This window comes from Rutidosis leptorrhynchoides, chromosome 8 (assembly GCF_046630445.1).
Source record: "Rutidosis leptorrhynchoides isolate AG116_Rl617_1_P2 chromosome 8, CSIRO_AGI_Rlap_v1, whole genome shotgun sequence".
Lineage (NCBI taxonomy): Eukaryota > Viridiplantae > Streptophyta > Magnoliopsida > Asterales > Asteraceae > Rutidosis > Rutidosis leptorrhynchoides.
The window spans coordinates 337,693,769-337,713,238 of NC_092340.1; the positions used below are offsets into that span (position 1 = coordinate 337,693,769).

The 19,470-nt window shown below is 34.8% G+C and overlaps 1 protein-coding gene across 1 annotated transcript; it reads right to left on the reverse strand.

The window, feature by feature from the left end:
• Positions 1-771: 771 nt before the first annotated feature.
• Positions 772-15,511, reverse strand: LOC139864542 (uncharacterized). Its single transcript, XM_071853125.1, has 2 exons — positions 15,424-15,511; positions 772-1,607 (listed from the first exon to the last, which is right to left on the reverse strand). Exons 1-2 carry the CDS (start codon positions 15,509-15,511, stop codon positions 772-774), a joined length of 924 nt encoding a protein of 307 aa, XP_071709226.1.
• Positions 15,512-19,470: the final 3,959 nt, after the last annotated feature.

Here is a 19,470-nt window from a genome sequence, read left to right on the forward strand (position 1 = left end):
CGGAATTAATTACGTTCCGTATGTATGCGGAAATACATGTCTCCATATGTTTGTAAAAACGACGACAAATTTCATAGTCGAAATCTATAGTTTCACGGGTCATTAAACTAAATGACTTTAGCATTTACATTCACTTAATACATAATCATTAAACTATTTTGTTTAAACAAACCCGTGGTTCCACGGGTCATTTCACTAGTAAAAGTATATTGACCAATAACTTTGTATATTTTTATTATGAATGTTTATATTGGTAGGAGAAAGTAACTTGTATGTAAGTTTAGTGGAATAAAAAACAAAAATTAACTAATTAATGTTTTGTTACATATATTTTTAAGTTAAAGGGAATGAAACTAGAAAAAGGTTCTCCTATTATTATTTTAAATTGAAAAGAAAAAAAAATCAAAGAAGCTTTTTCTTCTTCTATTATTTTTCTTTTTATTAACAGTTGTAAATATAATTTTATTTAAAAAAATTTTAACGTCTGATGTCGCTAACTTACATAAATGTGCTATACAATTTAATAATCATCATTTTAATTTTAATTTTAATTTTTTTTTTGAAGAGCAAGTAAGATTTCATTCAAACGAAAAAACGAGTACAACGGAGGAGCATGAAGCTCAAGGACAAGAACATAAGTATATCAACACAAGTTTGCAGCGAACGCAAACTATTGTACTAACAAGCTAATTACAAGCAATTTAAATAAACACTCGGATCATTAAGCCACGATGACCAATCTAATCTTTTAACACGCGATCTTCTAGAAATTCATTCGAATGGCTTTATTTGAATCTCGTTCAACGCAACCGGAGGGTTCCACCCTTTACCTCGAAAGACGACTTTATTTCTATTAGACCAAATCAAGTAGGAAGTCACCCATTTGACCGCTTGCCACACTTTTTCTCCACGTTTGTTTGCACTTCTTGGAACATTGGCATCCACAATTTCTTGAGTGCTAAAAATTGACGAATTACCAAAACCCCACCATGAAAAGACACGATTCCAAATCTCCATCACTTGGTTACAAAATACGAGTACATGATTGATGGATTCTAAGTCATCATCACAGATTGGACAACGGATACTATCAAGATCAATACCTCTACGATCTAACTCGACCCTTACGGGAAGCCTCTTTAGATTTGCTCGCCAATCGAATAATTTAATTTTTTTAGGAACCAATGAATTACGAAACGTTTCTTGAGCAAGAGGACTACCTGTGAAGGCATGAGACTCGATAATAGAAGTAAGATGATTGACAGTAAACTTCGCATTATTTGCAAGTGACCACGTATATGTATCCCGAGTGTTATTAAAATTAAAACTTGCAATTAGGCTTGATAGTTCCAACAGCACAGCTTCGGTTCTGCCACTAGGAGATCGACACCAGTCCGCAACTAGAACAGCACCATCTTCGGCTTGAAGTACTCTGTCTGCAGCCAGCACATTAGGATCAGGGTCCAATCGGAACAGTCTTGAAAAAACATACTTTAATTTGCCTTTGCCGGTCCAATTGTCTTCCCAAAATTTTGTTGAAGATCCGTCACCCGCTTTGATCACGAACGAGCTTCTAAAGGGAATATCCAGTTCGCCAATATGAAAACCTGTCAAAATAATGTTACGCCAAATACTTGGTTTTAAAGATCGAACGGATTCAATCTCTAAATCCAAGCCACCCTGAGAACCATAAATACTCCGGATAATTTTCCCCCAAAGTGAGTCGGTATCGGTATAAAACCTCCACCACCACTTTCCCAATAAGGTGTAACATCCCGCATTTTCTGTTAAATTATTTTAACGCTCGTCTTTTTATTTTAAATAATATCCTTCGTGACTAGATTCGTATCCTCCGTTAGCTAACATTCTTAATAATTTCGTTATTGGATTATAACGTCTCCCGTACTCTCGTGTAATTCAAAATAATTCGTTCGGTTAATTCCCGCACCCGACTACAAACTTGAGGGACTAAACTTGTCAAAATGCCAAAATGGTGACTAGGTCAAAGGATTCAAACTCCATCCTCATCCATTCATTTTCTTTTATTTCCTTTTTCCTTTTTATTTCATACTTTCACATTTTCTCTCAATCTTCAACTCAAAGATTCATCATCTAAATTCGGATTAGGAAGCTAGCAACAAAACATATTACATATTTGGGATCCTCTCTTCATCCTCTACAACTTGATACCAATTTCACCTTATTTGGGTAACTTTCTAAAATCACTAGATTTTGTGTTCTAGATGTTTTTGAATTATAAAAGTGTTAATTAGTGTCTATGGCTCAAGTCTAACATGAATATATGATTTGTATGCTCGATCTTGTTGTTTTGAAGTAACTAGCTTGAACTTGAATTTTGGTGTGTTTATTCTTGAGATTTAATTGCTTAAATGTTGTTAGATGTTAAAAGTTCATGTTTTAGTTGTGTTACTAGTATCACTAGCTTCAAATTGATGTGTAGGTTGCTTTAGAAAACTTCATAAACTTGTTTATTGATTTTGGTGAATTTGGATTAAGGTTTGATGAACTTGAAATGGACTTTTGATGATTCAAATGCTATGAAACATTGTTAGTAAATGTTTAGTTGTATTGTATGTTTAATTACCTTCGAAACGGCATATCATACATGTAAATTGGTTGCCCGAATCATGAAATGCGTTTTACAAACTTGAAACTTTGATTATGAACGTTCATTGAACATTCGACGAGAATGTGATTATTGTAAATGCATGTTTTGATTGATGATATGTTCTCAGTTGTATTCCTTGTCAAAAGAGCTTTCCAACGATATAAGATACGCATTATAAGTGTTTACGGTTTGTATTTTGTGCAAAAATGAATTTGGATCAAGACTTGAACTTTTGGAACAGACAAGGTACCAGACCACGTGTATTGCCGCGGCGCGGCACCCCTGGTCGCGGCGCGACATAAAGCGTGTTCCAGATTCTGTTTGCCTTGTCACTTTTACTAAAAATGTTTGCTAGAGTATGGACCTCCGATTCACATGTAACTTGTTCTAACATGCTTATATATGATTAAAAATCTCAGAAAAATAGTTCGGGACCCGACCCGAATGTGTTGACTTTTTCGTTGACTTTGACCCGACCAAAGTTTGACTTTTTTTCAAACTTAACCAAATGATTATGCAACCTTTCTAACATGATTCTATACTTGTATCTTGCATGAAACTTGACAATTTGATTCACATGCTATATAATCGAGTCGTAACGAGCCATATGACTAATTGAACATCTTTGACCGATCGTGTTTACCGTTATTGATACAACTTACTTGTTTAGGTCAAGACTAGCATTTGTTCTGTGTACAAATTCTTGTTGAAGTATCTTTTTACTCTTGCACTCGAGGTGAGATCATAGTCCCACTTTTACTTTTTTTTTTTTTAAACTTACATTTGGGATGAGAAAACATAAACATTTCTTTTTACTAAGTGAACACAAGTACAGGAAAACAAACATTCTACATACGAGTTTAGAACAAAATTCTCAATTCGATTATCATTAGTTACACTTTTCGGGTGTAAGCGAGAACTTATGTTGTATGGATCCATATGGGTTTGACAAACCCTCATTCAAACGGTTCGTTACCGTTTACGAATGAAATATATTTTCGTGAAACAGTGTATGTTTTAACACTATTGTGATGGGGTTCTATGGATGGAAAGTTAAGCATTGATAATTGGGTGCTCGTGACAACAATTTTTGGAATGGTTAACTATTATTGAAATGTTATAAATCTTGTGGTTCATTAGTATTTACTCACTTACTTACTTAAACCTATGATTTCACCAACTTTTTCGTTGACAGATTCCTATGTTTTTCTCAGGTCTTTGAACGATTTGTGATACATGCTTCCTGTAACAGACTGAAATCGGGGTTAGAAGTAAGATTACTTAATTACCCTTAGGTTTATATTTGTGGTTAAAATATGCTTTTATTTTATAATATGTTTATTATTAATTGAATATGTGGTTAAGACCAGTTTGTGACAAGGGTCACAGAGATGGTTTGTTTGTTAAATTTGGACTCTGTTAGGGTTGCCAAATTAAGTGCGAAAGATATCAGATAACTGATAAATACCCGTGTGTTGTGGGGTATGGGTTTTAATACCATCTTAATAGTGTAAACTGCTACCTTTTTCTCATTTCTAGATAATTCTCAAAACTAGTACGTACCAAACTCTTTCACTCTCAAACCCTAATCTAATCCAAGCCATAAATTGAATTAAGAGGCTTTAGGATCTGAATCTTATCATCCTTGTGATCATTTATCCAGGTTTGTTTGCTTAGATTCATGATTTAATTCTTATAGAAATGGGTTTGGGTATAAAGTGGGTTTTTGATGAAATTAAGCTTGAATCTTCATGATTTGTGTTTGTTATGTTTAATTGATGTTAGAAATAGTTGCTATATAGTTTATATGATCTAATTATGCTGTGAATTGAGCAAGAACTTGTTAAAAATGATGAATTGTGTGTTAGAACTTGAGTTTATGTTAAAGTGAGTATTTTGGGATGAATTAATCCCAAATCTTGATTGTAGATGCTAGATTTTGATGTTTATAGTTGGGAAAAGTGTTTATGTATGATTGGTATGTTTCTTTATGCTTGAATTTGGACTATAAACCTTGAAATAGAGTTTTTTGGCTTAAAATCACCAAATCAGCGAAGCTGGTGGTGAAGAAGAAGCTGCTTGAAAAACTTGCTCGAAAACAGTGTTCGAGACTCGCTCGAAAACAGTGCTCGAGAACCTTTTGCTCGAAAACATATTATTGCTCGAAAAACTCGAGTTGCTCGAGAACCTTCTGCTCGAAAAACTCGAGTTGCTCGAGAACCTTCTGCTCGAAAAACTCGAATATGTTCGAAAACTCGAATTCGCTCGAAAAACTCGAATTTGCTCGAGAACCCCATGTTGCTCGAAAACCTTGCCTGTTATGTGAATATTTTCTGTTGAATGTAAAGTTGTGTATTAATACTTGGATATAATACTAACTTGAGATATTATGTGATGATTCACAGGTGATAAACAAAAAGGTGAAGGCTTAGAAAGATTAGACCTCTGAGAACCTTCAGCTGCTGGTAATCGGTGAGTGGGTCTATCTCCGGATAGAGTATTATGTAGCTGACACGCTACTTGTTCAGACTCTTTATTACTATATTTATGTTCAGTACGATTACCATGCGTAGTTAGATATTGCCATGCTAGTTAGGACGATTGCATGACTATTTATCTGTGATCTTATGTGCACACTGTTAGTTTGACACCAACCGAGGCAGCAAGGTTGGGAACCCTCTGAGGCAGCAAGGCAGGGTTGATGTGAGGTCGACAGTGGTAGCCTGGTCGGGTCATGAGTTACCGATTGTTCAGTATAGCATAGAAGGATGCATGTGTTGCGTCTGGACGGTTATGCAGTGAAATCAGTAAAGCGGACTATCGGTAGACTGTAGCTTGATCAACTACGTCGTGTGCTCGTACAAGCCGCCGATCCTCATATTGTCAGTTATTGTATGCTAGTTCAGGACGTTAGCATAACTGTGACCCTTGCATGCTCAGTTACTTATGCTTAGTCTGTTAGATAATATCCATTCACTTAGCTGTGTGCTAATTTCCCCCACATTTCCACCCCTTGCAGGTTTAGGTACTGCTGGTTAGGATGGGTGTTGCTGTTGGGTTGAAGACATGTTTGACTACGTGCCTAACTCTGATGTTTTCTGGTTTTATAATGTTTCACGTAACACCAATGTTTTGAAATATTGTAATAACATTAACTAAGCTAAATTGATAACTATGGTTTGTAAATGTTATCTAAGGGTATTTATGCAATTCAGTCTTCCGCTGTGATATATATAAAAAAAAAATCAGGGTGTTACAAGTTGGTATCAGAGCTGGTTTAACCTGACTGGCAGGTTAATCGTAGAGGGGGTTCTCACAGTGGTGACCTGTGACGAAGCATTGGCTCTTACCTCTTGCGATCCCTTTATGTGTAAAGGGTTGGCCGGCTGTGCGGAGACGCGGGCTGTAAAACCAGGCTTTGAGGTATACTCAGTGGTCACCCTGTGCGCAGGAACGGCACTGAGTGGGATGCGTCCCCAACTTGTTTTACAAGTTGGTATCAGAGCGTGGTTTAGCAGCAAGTACGTGCGCGTATTTGTTCCTAAACCCTGAGTTAAGTCAAACATGTCTGTGGGGTGGGGTTAAGTGAATGTAGGATACGTGTGTGTGTTAGTTTTGTCTGAACTAACGGTTATCCACTAAGCTTTTGTGTAAGCTGTTTTGTAGAACAGGTATGGCAGAACAAGATAAAAATTCAACTGAACCCAATGCCCCTTGAAACGTCCGCGACTAATCCTCCCGGACGGAATCTTCAACAGTTGGTTCCATCGTAATGATCGACTCCAAGTAAGGTCCTTAATATGAGCTATTGCACAGCGGAAGACTTAATTCATACCTGAGAATAACATGCTTTAAAACGTCAACATAAAGTTGGTGAGATATATAGGTTTGATGCTAGCAGCGTTATAACAATGGACCACAAGATTTCGTATATAAACAGTTTAATAAAAATATTCTAAGTAGTTGAGCACTTGGTAACCATACTTAACATTTAATCACGTCGCATATTCCCTTTAATATGAAATCTTACTACACCGTACCAAGTGTAGTCACAAAACGAAGTACTGTGCAACCGTTGAATACTGGTCGTCCAGTCCGGTTGGGGTTGTCAGGCCCGATAGATCTATCAACAGGATTCGCGTTTACAATACCGCTGTAAATAACAGTTACCAAGCTACAGGGAAGTATGCCAGTGGTACAACTCAACGTAGAATATATTTTTCAGTTACTTGTGTCCATAACGTAAAACATAAAATACATGTATTCTCATCCCGAAATACTTAGAGTTTAAAAGTGGGACTATATACTCACCTAATGTATTTTGTAGTAAAAATACATATAACATCATTGATCAAGTATAAGGTTGGCCTTCGATTCACGAACCTATATCATTTGTATATCTATTAACACCAAATAGTAATCGAACAAGTTTATATATATTATTATTAATTATATATTTGCTATTTTATACGTTATATAAATAAATTTTTAATCTATACAATTTATATAACAAATACATATCATATTAAGTTTTAATTTAATAATTATTCATTAAAATATTATTTAATATGATACATAATACTGATACGGAGTATTAATGTAGTTATGTTTATGTCATAAATATATTTTTATATAGAGAATCTTTATTAGATGTATTAATAATACTAATAACAATAATAAAAATAATAATACTAGTTATGATAAAAAAAATCATGATAATTCTAATAATAATAGTAATGATAAATAAAAAAAATAATTTTTAATAAAAATGTAAATTTCAATAAAAAGACTAATTTTTAACAAAAATGATTAATTTAAAAATAATGATACTTTTAGTAATATTTATAATAAAAATAATATTACATACATTAAAATAATAATAATTATATTAATAATAAAAGTGAGAAATTAGTAAACTACCTTAAGGAAGAAATCTTAAAAATATGTCCAAGTCCGGGTTTGAACCCGCGACATCCCACTAACCCGATAACACATCCAAACCATTGATTTGCCCATTACTTTCTGGTAATTTAGTATTATAAGTTCTTTAACTCCTGTTTGCTATCTTTACTTTAATACCAAATCCATTTATCATCTCCACCTCATCTAACCCTCGTTATAATACATCATCTTAGTTTATTATCACATCCATAATTATAATACGATCATTATCATATTTCTAATCATAATCATGATCATCCCATCTTTAAGTCCCCATATTCAACATCTTAATCATCATCATTCTATGTATAACATGTAACACAGTCATCGTCATCTTAATGTACCCGGTTATCATAATTCGTTCATCATCATTACTAATATCATAATTTACATAAACTTACCATCATCATATTTTTTTTTAACTCACTATCACCTAACATCATAATTCCCGTTTAATCTAACATCATTTTCACCGATCATCATCATACAACCTCACGTTATCTTTAACTTCTATCAAGATCATCATCTTCTAATCAATTTAATCATCATCATACTCCACGTATCTTTATCATTATCAATCCTAAATTCACGTATTCGTTCAGAGCTAAAATAAGCAAAGGTTTACAGCTGCAGTTTGGAAAAAAAATCGAATGGGGCTTTAACCGAAATGGTACATAGCAGCAACAACAATCAAACTTGGGTTTCTGGTGGCCCAACAAGCAATTAAAGTCTTCGGCCCAAAACAAAAGGAATAAGATTTGGTGGTCCAAGTTTAATAAGGTTTTGGGTATCCAGATTTATTCACAATCAGAAATTAGAAACGGGAATACAGATAAAACAAAAACTGTCGGTTGCAACAGAAAAATGGAACGAGGGTTTAGTGGGTGGGGTCGTCTCCTTTATCATACCCATCGTCATTATAATTAACGAGACTGTTCATCATCTCTTTCATAATTATCGCCGTTATAACAGTAATAGACAACAAATACGTATTGCAGCAGTGGTTTCCAAAGTGGTGATTGTTTTGTGGTTGCATCGAAATCAGGAAGAAAATAAAAGTGGGTTGTGGGGTTTTCGCACAGAAACATAAAACAGAAAACGGAAGTTGGTAACTCGTTTGATTTGGGTCTCGATCGAATAGCAATAGTATTTAAGGCAGTAGCAGTTAGCTTTTATGAATTTCGATGGTTGGTTTGATTTATTGGGTCACGTAGAGAGAGATTTGGGAAGAGAGAGAGGTAAGAGAGTGGCAGTTGATAGTGGTTGGGTGGTGATAGTTCACGAAGAGAGAGGGAGGTGTCGTGGTGGTCATGGGTATTTGGTGGTGGTGGAAGCTTTGGTTCATCATGGTGAGGTGGTGATTGAAACCGTTGGTAACCGACGGTAAACAGAAAAATAATGTAGATGGCTTCTCGATCATGATTTGTGTGATACATGTTTGAACTTGCAACCAAAAGATGGGTTCGATGTATGTTTAATGATGGTAACCGAAGGTGGATGAAGTGGTGTTTGTTCCCGGTTCTGGTTTGGTTCGAACACAACCCATAACAATTCGAGTTGTAATTATGATGATGATGTTGGCCTCCATGATCACTTAGGAGGATGAATGAGATGGTCATTGTAGATAGCAAGGAGAAGTAAGGAGGAGTGGGTTTTGTTTTTGCAGTATGTATGTACATGTATTCTTACTTTATATATAAATATAAAGTGTTAGTTGTAAGAAAGTTCAAACAACCAACAGTAATCGAAAATAGTAATTAAATTAAACCGTGCCAAAATTTAGAATAGTGATGGCTCGTGATTTCTTTTGTAACTTTGTACCGACAGTTTTCCCCGATTTACAATATCGTGTCCATTGCTAAACAATTACGGAAAGAAATGTGTTCCTAAAAATTCTAAATTTTTAAATTAAATATATTTATTTATTTCACTCATTAATGGGTTGAAACCTGACCAAAAAGGTTCGATAAGTATTTATTTTCTGTTCCAAATGCTATATACGGAGTACTAAAGTTTGATCTATAAAAGTAAAAAGAATATTTTTATCACATAATTACATATATCAACAACATTTAATATTTCAAATTACATTTTTAATTATTATTTATATATATATATACACACAAACTATATACAATTAATTGTTCGTGAATCATCGGGCATGGTCAAAGGGTATCTAATTATCCGAATATAGATTTCAAACTTTCTAGACTCAACATTAGGGTTTTTGCTTATCGTGTCGGAAACATATAGAGATTAGGGTTTAAATTTGGTCGGAAATTTCCGGGTCGTTACAGTACCCACCCGTTAAAGAAATTTCGTCCCCGAAATTTGATCGAGATCGTCATGACTAACAATAAAATGTTTTTATGACGAATATGAATTAATAGCTAGAGTTTTATCACCATTTAGTAATAGTGGTAAAACAATTCGATTATATGAAGCGTACGAGTGAAGCCGTCACAAGAGATTGAGATAAAGATTTAACTTTTTGACGTAGTCACAGTGAATTTTTGGAATTTAAAAGAAAATCTTGAAAATCTAAAAGATTTGATTCTTCGGCGAATATGGGAATTATGATCTTCTTTGATTTAATGCGCCAATCTGTTTCGATTTCTTTGTCGGATATTTCACTATAAAACTACTCCATTCGTTTCTTCTTCCCGTCCTCGAGTCAAGCGAGCAATGATCCGAAATTCGTAGGTATGAAGTTTGGAATGAACATAGCTAATGCTCTAAGAAGGAAAGGGTATTGATACGATTTTGACTTGTCAAATTACCAGAATACCCTGAAAAAGATAGAACTATCAAGACAATATGTTCCTAATACGTTTGAGGATTAGATAGAATGTATGAGCCGTGTAACATGGCACATGATGACGGTACTGTGAATCATCACATTCCATTAGAAACTTAACATGACTTACTGTAATATAATGAAGTTGATCAAGTTTCATTATATTATACTAATTCATGCATCAGTTCCCAACACTGCTTCAGAACATTCCTATTTCAAACTCGAAGGTTTTAGAATTTAGAAACTAACACAGTTTCTTTTATATTGTAACGCAGATATTACGGAGTGATAAATGATTTCAGATAAGGATAGTTGTGAAAATATCTCCAACAATATGGAGAATATGTATAACGGAAGATATGAAGATATCCTATAATATCTGAGATATGATGTTGATGAAGAATATCATCTGGAAAGATTTAGGATAAGGAGTAGGGTTCTTACTAACGATTTCAGCAGACACTAAATCATTTGAATCCTTTGAAGTCGGGTTTAGTTTTCATGATTTGTCCACGGTCTCCTTCATACTTTGCTCAATCCGTTTTTCCAGTTTCAACCCTTCTCTTTTTCTGAGCTTTTCCAACATACTTTACTTCATTGTAAACTTTTGACTGTTAAAGTCGTTTACGGTTTTTGCTGCTTCAGCAGCATTTCAAGAACTACTTCATAGTCCAGGGTGTTTTTCAGAAACTTCACATTCGGAGTATGAAATTCTTAGGGATAAACGTTATAGATATAACTGGAGAAATTCTGCAAGATTTTCAAAATACCGATTGTTGATTCCGCCAAAGGGATGACGAGCTGCTGGTACATCTGCTGATGATGTCATGGAATATAAAAGGTTCTCTGGTAACGACGGCGAAAGGATATCGTATATATATCGAGATTATAATAAGGCTAGTTTTTCTGAGAAGTCGAAGTGAAGCTGTAACAAAATTGGTTATTTTGAAGAGGAATTGTAAAGTTGTTTTTGCTAATGAATGATAAGGAATTCGACGCGGATACATTTTAACTATAACTTCGGTTTCGAAAGTTTTTCAGGTGCATAACTGTATGCATAAATCTTTCTTCCGTAGACGAGGTGCGGCTGGTTCAACTTCTCGATCGAGGTGTTTTTAAGAATCATGATAGGTTTGAATGCGGATTGTAATCGTCAAGATACGAATGAGGTTTTAGATGGAATCAAGTGGCAAACTTGAAGAATTGTTTAGTTTCATATGTTATAATCAACATTTTAATTCATTTTAATTGTCAAAAGTTAGCAGTCCAATAGTCCGATTGTCCAATGATCCAATAAATTCATATATAAATTAAATATATAATATTCGAATTAATTAATACGTATCGTGACCCGTGTACCGGTCTCAGTATTGATCACAACTCAAAGTATATACATATTTTGGAATCAACTCCGACCCTGTATAGCCAACTCCCACCTTCACATATAGAGTGTCTGCGGTTGTTCCAAAATATATATATAGATGGGTCAATATGATAAGTCGAAACCTTGCATACATGTCCCGTTATATAAAGTGCGTAAAATAAATAAATATATATCATGACCCATTATACAACGTGTTGTCTCAGAATTAATCCGACGTATTGTTGTACATGTGTCCCGACAGTATGTACAGTGCAGAAATTAAAATTGCGAGAATGTAAATTGCGATAAATTAAATGTTAATCAGTTAGCTGGGAACAGTTAGCTGGAACAGTTAGCGTGGGATTCCTAACAATATTTCAATTTATTAGTTCGTTTGTTTCTAACAAATTTTTATCATGTTCAATGTTTTCTTCATTATGCCACTTGTTGGATTTGGATAGATAAAAATCCAAATATGAAATTTGAATGGAAATGGTTATTCTGGGGTGAACGGATACATATATCAGTGATTGTAAGAAGGATAGCAAAGGACCGTTGAATCAGATTCGATGAATGTACAGTGTAACTTGTTAATGTGAATTTGAAATATTCCTTGGGTACTACCCACCCGTTAAAAATATTTTCACCATTAACAGTTTGTACGAAAGAATTTTTAATTACGATCTTTATGAAAATATACTTGCATATATATTTTCTTCAGATGTAATTATGGATTTAATGAGCTAATAAGATATTAAACTCATTTGATTTATCGTTAATACTGGATTACATGATCTCTAAAACATTAGAGATTTCATAATCAACATGTCGAGCGAAGATATATGAGGTAAAGCGAAGGAAATCGATGTAGAACGATATATAGAACTAAGATTATACTTGTAGTACAGATGATATTGAGGCGTGTGATGTTGAGATTTACGATGTGGTTGTGGTTAGGGGGAATAAGAGTATTGTCGGCGTTGATGATGGTGATACGGATTATGCTGCTGGTGCTGCTGTTGGTGTTTGTAACCTTCGCACCATGTTCTCCAAGGCCGTCACATGAGCGCGTAGTTCGTTAACTTCTTCTAGTACTACGAAATGATTGACGGTTGTGACGAGCGGTTGAGTAAAATTCGAAATATAGGATAATATATAATAGTGACGGGATACTCTAGAAATGAGAGGGTAAATGGTTTCTCGAACAGGTTCGCCGGTAAGTGCTTTCAGGTTCATCGCCAAGAGGGAAATTTGAGAAGAATCTTTGACGTGAAATGATTTTCGAATATAGAATGATATTCTAACTTCATAGAATATCTATAATAATAAAGATTTCGTAGCCTACAGAGGATCTTACGGCATATGACAAGCAAGTCTACAGATGCGCTAAGATATGAATTTTTGTCTATACACTATCGATGAACTAAATGCAGTAAGACGTGTCTAGACTAAAGAATGATAAGCAGACAATTCCCTAAGGATGATAAGCAGATGGTTTCCGACTAGAAATGATAAGCAAAACTTTTTGACAGGCAGACACGGTCGAAGTCCAGACTCACTAATGTATCCTAACAACTACTAGTTAGACACACTAATGGGAGACCTGATTCACTAAGACCACCGCTCTGATACCAACTGAAACGTCCGCGACTAATCCTCCCGGACGGAATCTTCAACAGTTGGTTCCATCGTAATGATCGACTCCAAGTAAGGTCCTTAATATGAGCTATTGCACAGCGGAAGACTTAATTCATACCTGAGAATAACATGCTTTAAAACGTCAACATAAAGTTGGTGAGATATATAGGTTTGATGCTAGCAGCGTTATAACAATGGACCACAAGATTTCGTATATAAACAGTTTAATAAAAATATTCTAAGTAGTTGAGCACTTGGTAACCATACTTAACATTTAATCACGTCGCATATTCCCTTTAATATGAAATCTTACTACACCGTACCAAGTGTAGTCACAAAACGAAGTACTGTGCAACCGTTGAATACTGGTCGTCCAGTCCGGTTGGGGTTGTCAGGCCCGATAGATCTATCAACATGATTCGCGTTTACAATACCGCTGTAAATAACAGTTACCAAGCTACAGGGAAGTATGCCAGTGGTACAACTCAACGTAGAATATATTTTTCAGTTACTTGTGTCCATAACGTAAAACATAAAATACATGTATTCTCATCCCGAAATACTTAGAGTTTAAAAGTGGGACTATATACTCACCTAATGTATTTTGTAGTAAAAATACATATAACATCATTGATCAAGTATAAGGTTGGCCTTCGATTCACGAACCTATATCATTTGTATATCTATTAACACCAAATAGTAATCGAACAAGTTTATATATATTATTATTAATTATATATTTGCTATTTTATACGTTATATAAATAAATTTTTAATCTATACAATTTATATAACAAATACATATCATATTAAGTTTTAATTTAATAATTATTCATTAAAATATTATTTAATATGATACATAATACTGATACGGAGTATTAATGTAGTTATGTTTATGTCATAAATATATTTTTATATAGAGAATCTTTATTAGATGTATTAATAATACTAATAACAATAATAAAAATAATAATACTAGTTATGATAAAAAAAATCATGATAATTCTAATAATAATAGTAATGATAAATAAAAAAAATAATTTTTAATAAAAATGTAAATTTCAATAAAAAGACTAATTTTTAACAAAAATGATTAATTTAAAAATAATGATACTTTTAGTAATATTTATAATAAAAATAATATTACATACATTAAAATAATAATAATTATATTAATAATAAAAGTGAGAAATTAGTAAACTACCTTAAGGAAGAAATCTTAAAAATATGTCCAAGTCCGGGTTTGAACCCGCGACGTCCCACTAACCCGATAACACATCCAAACCATTGATTTGCCCATTACTTTCTGGTAATTTAGTATTATAAGTTCTTTAACTCCTGTTTGCTATCTTTACTTTAATACCAAATCCATTTATCATCTCCACCTCATCTAACCCTCGTTATAATACATCATCTTAGTTTATTATCACATCCATAATTATAATACGATCATTATCATATTTCTAATCATAATCATGATCATCCCATCTTTAAGTCCCCATATTCAACATCTTAATCATCATCATTCTATGTATAACATGTAACACAGTCATCGTCATCTTAATGTACCCGGTTATCATAATTCGTTCATCATCATTACTAATATCATAATTTACATAAACTTACCATCATCATATTTTTTTTTTAACTCACTATCACCTAACATCATAATTCCCGTTTAATCTAACATCATTTTCACCGATCATCATCATACAACCTCACGTTATCTTTAACTTCTATCAAGATCATCATCTTCTAATCAATTTAATCATCATCATACTCCACGTATCTTTATCATTATCAATCCTAAATTCACGTATTCGTTCAGAGCTAAAATAAGCAAAGGTTTACAGCTGCAGTTTGGAAAAAAAATCGAATGGGGCTTTAACCGAAATGGTACATAGCAGCAACAACAATCAAACTTGGGTTTCTGGTGGCCCAACAAGCAATTAAAGTCTTCGGCCCAAAACAAAAGGAATAATATTTGGTGGTCCAAGTTTAATAAGGTTTTGGGTATCCAGATTTATTCACAATCAGAAATTAGAAACGGGAATACAGATAAAACAAAAACTGTCGGTTGCAACAGAAAAATGGAACGAGGGTTTAGTGGGTGGGGTCGTCTCCTTTATCATACCCATCGTCATTATAATTAACGAGACTGTTCATCATCTCTTTCATAATTATCGCCGTTATAACAGTAATAGACAACAAATACGTATTGCAGCAGTGGTTTCCAAAGTGGTGATTGTTTTGTGGTTGCATCGAAATCAGGAAGAAAATAAAAGTGGGTTGTGGGGTTTTCGCACAGAAACATAAAACAGAAAACGGAAGTTGGTAACTCGTTTGATTTGGGTCTCGATCGAATAGCAATAGTATTTAAGGCAGTAGCAGTTAGCTTTTATGAATTTCGATGGTTGGTTTGATTTATTGGGTCACGTAGAGAGAGATTTGGGAAGAGAGAGAGGTAAGAGAGTGGCGGTTGATAGTGGTTGGGTGGTGATAGTTCACGAAGAGAGAGGGAGGTGTCGTGGTGGTCATGGGTATTTGGTGGTGGTGGAAGCTTTGGTTCATCATGGTGAGGTGGTGATTGAAACCGTTGGTAACCGACGGTAAACAGAAAAATAATGTAGATGGCTTCTCGATCATGATTTGTGTGATACGTGTTTGAACTTGCAACCAAAAGATGGGTTCGATGTATGTTTAATGATGGTAACCGAAGGTGGATGAAGTGGTGTTTGTTCCCGGTTCTGGTTTGGTTCGAACACAACCCATAACAATTCGAGTTGTAATTATGATGATGATGTTGGCCTCCATGATCACTTAGGAGGATGAATGAGATGGTCATTGTAGATAGCAAGGAGAAGTAAGGAGGAGTGGGTTTTGTTTTTGCAGTATGTATGTACATGTATTCTTACTTTATATATAAATATAAAGTGTTAGTTGTAAGAAAGTTCAAACAACCAACAGTAATCGAAAATAGTAATTAAATTAAACTGTGCCAAAATTTAGAATAGTGATGGCTCGTGATTTCTTTTGTAACTTTGTACCGACAGTTTTCCCCGATTTACAATATCGTGTCCATTGCTAAACAATTACGGAAAGAAATGTGTTCCTAAAAATTCTAAATTTTTAAATTAAATATATTTATTTATTTCACTCATTAATGGGTTGAAACCTGACCAAAAAGGTTCGATAAGTATTTATTTTCTGTTCCAAATGCTATATACGGAGTACTAAAGTTTGATCTATAAAAGTAAAAAGAATATTTTTATCACATAATTACATATATCAACAACATTTAATATTTCAAATTACATTTTTAATTATTATTTATATATATATATACACACAAACTATATACAATTAATTGTTCGTGAATCATCGGGCATGGTCAAAGGGTATCTAATTATCCGAATATAGATTTCAAACTTTCTAGACTCAACATTAGGGTTTTTGCTTATCGTGTCGGAAACATATAGAGATTAGGGTTTAAATTTGGTCGGAAATTTCCGGGTCGTTACACCCCTAGAACGTCTTTAGCTTCAAATGAAGGACATGTGCTAGATAAAGGTACGCAGGAACAAATAATGGAATTACAAAGTCAATTACAAAAGGCTCTAAATCGAATTCACAGATTGGAATAGCAACAAGTTCAAGAGAACTCGAGTATTAGTGTCCCCAATCAGATTACTCCGACAGTGATAAATGGATACTTCAGTTCACCAAACATGTATCAGCAAATCGGGAATGCTCTTCAACAGCCGATGTTGCCACCACAATATTCCTTTTCTCAACAGAATCCATTACTACCTCAATTTAATTCACAGTTTCCTAATCAGTTAGTATACCCTCGTCAGATGGTTTCTGGGAATAGTATGATAAGATATGATATGCCGCAGCAAAATCAAGAGGTGGGTCAGTCGAGCTCTAAGTCGAAGAAATTGCAGGGAAAGAATCGTAAGCGAAAGTCAAAGTCAAAGCGAAATAGATCTGGGTTGAGTAAGAATTTATGGTGTTATGGTTGTAAGGCATTACATAGCGGACTGTGCACAAGCATAACTAAAAGATGTTTAAGATGTGGTATAGTAGGGCACGAGATCCAAATGTGTTCGTTAAGTGAGGATGTGTGTTGGATATGTCAACATGTAGGGCATAAATTCGCACAGTGCTCGAGTGTAGTGAAAGGTATTAGTGGTCCGAGTGAATCAGGGTCCGGTTTAGGGCGAAAGAAGTCTTGTCGACGTTGTAAATCCTCACATGATGGGTCATGATCAGTAATGACAAAAAGGTGTTTGAGGTGTGGTGTGATCGGGCATGGGTCCCAAACATGCTCTTTTTCGGAAAATGTTTGTTGGGTATGTCATCAGGTAGGTCACCGATCAAAACAATGTGCGTCTTCCAAAAGTGGGAGTTCTGGGGCAGGGGCAGGGGTGCAGTTGATGTCAATAGGAGAGTCCTCTACTTCTGCGGTAGGACAGAAAAGAAAGGATCCCTCATTGTCTACAGCGAGAGAAAATCAGAGATGCGTCGAGACGGATGCTGCATTTGATGACTTGATAGCCAGTAAGTCTTCGTTGCCGTTATTACACCTTATAAATTGTATTATGTTGACTGTTGTTTGTCTGTGTATATTAGAAGCTACCTTAAGTGGTTTAAGTTAGTTTTCATAGACCTTGGAGCCTGAAATCTATTTCTTTGATTTGTGGTCTTGTGTTCTGCGTATTGACTGTTGTAATCACTGAGTGTTGTGTTGGGATAATACGATATGGATTCCTTTAACATTGATTGGCGGGACACACGTCATGGCCGTAAGGATCAAGATCGCTTAACAGTCGACTTGTTAGTGATGAATGGCTTGAACCTCGTGTTCTAACGCTATATTATATGTGATTTGCATGCATATGGTTTATGGCGTAACTTTTATGCATTACTAACCCTGTTATATCATCGCATTACTGGACTAGTTGTGTAGGACCGTAATATTATCCTAAGATATTGATCTCCTTAATTGGGATGACGTAACTTTTTGTGTGGCCCTTAGAATGTAAGGATGGGTGGTGTTCCCTAATTATCTCTCGGATATATAGGGAAGAACTTTGTCCTGATTGAATAAATGTGAGTCTTGGTAAGATTCATAGTAATGCCTCAAGGAATTGTTTTCCTTCTGTACCCTCGTAACTTCTGTTATGATTTTTTTAGAAATGTGTGTGGGTAGCGCTCTCTGTGTTGTGTATCTAGATGATAGTGAACCCTTTGACCTGAATGGGGAGTTTTATCTGATTTGTGTTATGACTTGGGGATTGATCAAATGAGTGGTTGAGGCTTGGAATTGTGATTCGTATATCATTAGGATGGAATGATGTATTAGAATATATTCCTATGCTTTGAGCGTCGTGTGGCATCTTTGCGTGAAGGTTATAAACTTCAGAACTTGAATAGTAAGGATAGGGTTAGTGATTGTGTTCGTGGACTTATGAATCAAATTTGCAAGTGTATTTGTAAAAGGTGATCTTTTGGATAGACTAGGAACAGTATAGATGGTGACCGATTTGTAAACAGATTGGGATAGTTGTTGTTGAGTGATAAGGCTTTTGTCAACAAACTTTGTGATCTTTTAGAGTTACTTAGTGAACTATAATTAAGAATGGTTTGTGTGGGTAAGACCTCGATGGATTAATAAACATAATTAGGGTCATAGTTCCATTATGTCTTTACCAGAGACTTGAGCCTTAGTTAGGGGTCTTTTGAGACATAGTCTGTATGGTTAATAGAAAATGGTAGAACCAATAGATGTGACTGGACCAGTAGTATCCTTGTATGACTAGATTTGTAGTGTAGTACCCGTAGGGTGGTCATAAGGAACTATCTTCCTTTCTTGGCCAGACGTGACCTTATGTGTGGTACTTAGAATGTAAGTGCAGGTTGTTTCCTAGTATTGGTCTCTTGGGTAGGAAGAGACGGACTTTGACTGGACTGAGGATTGAGTTTTGCGTATGAGTTGATCATAAGACTAGGGTGAGTATCCGACAGTGAGTGAGGTTGTGATTAGTATCACTTAAGAATGAATCAATGTAATTTGCTAATACCATGTTCAGGGGGTATT

What these genes read in the sequence shown, in the direction of transcription:
- LOC139864542 (XM_071853125.1), bottom strand. Translation starts at nt 15,511, where the DNA reads ATGACGATGGGTATGATAAAGGAGACGACCCCACCCACTAAACCCTCG. An exon ending in CGACAGTTTTTGTTTTATCT is followed by an intron (nt 1,608 to 15,423) that starts GTATTCCCGTTT and finishes TTATTTTGACAG; the next exon opens with GTTTTCATATTGGCGAACTG.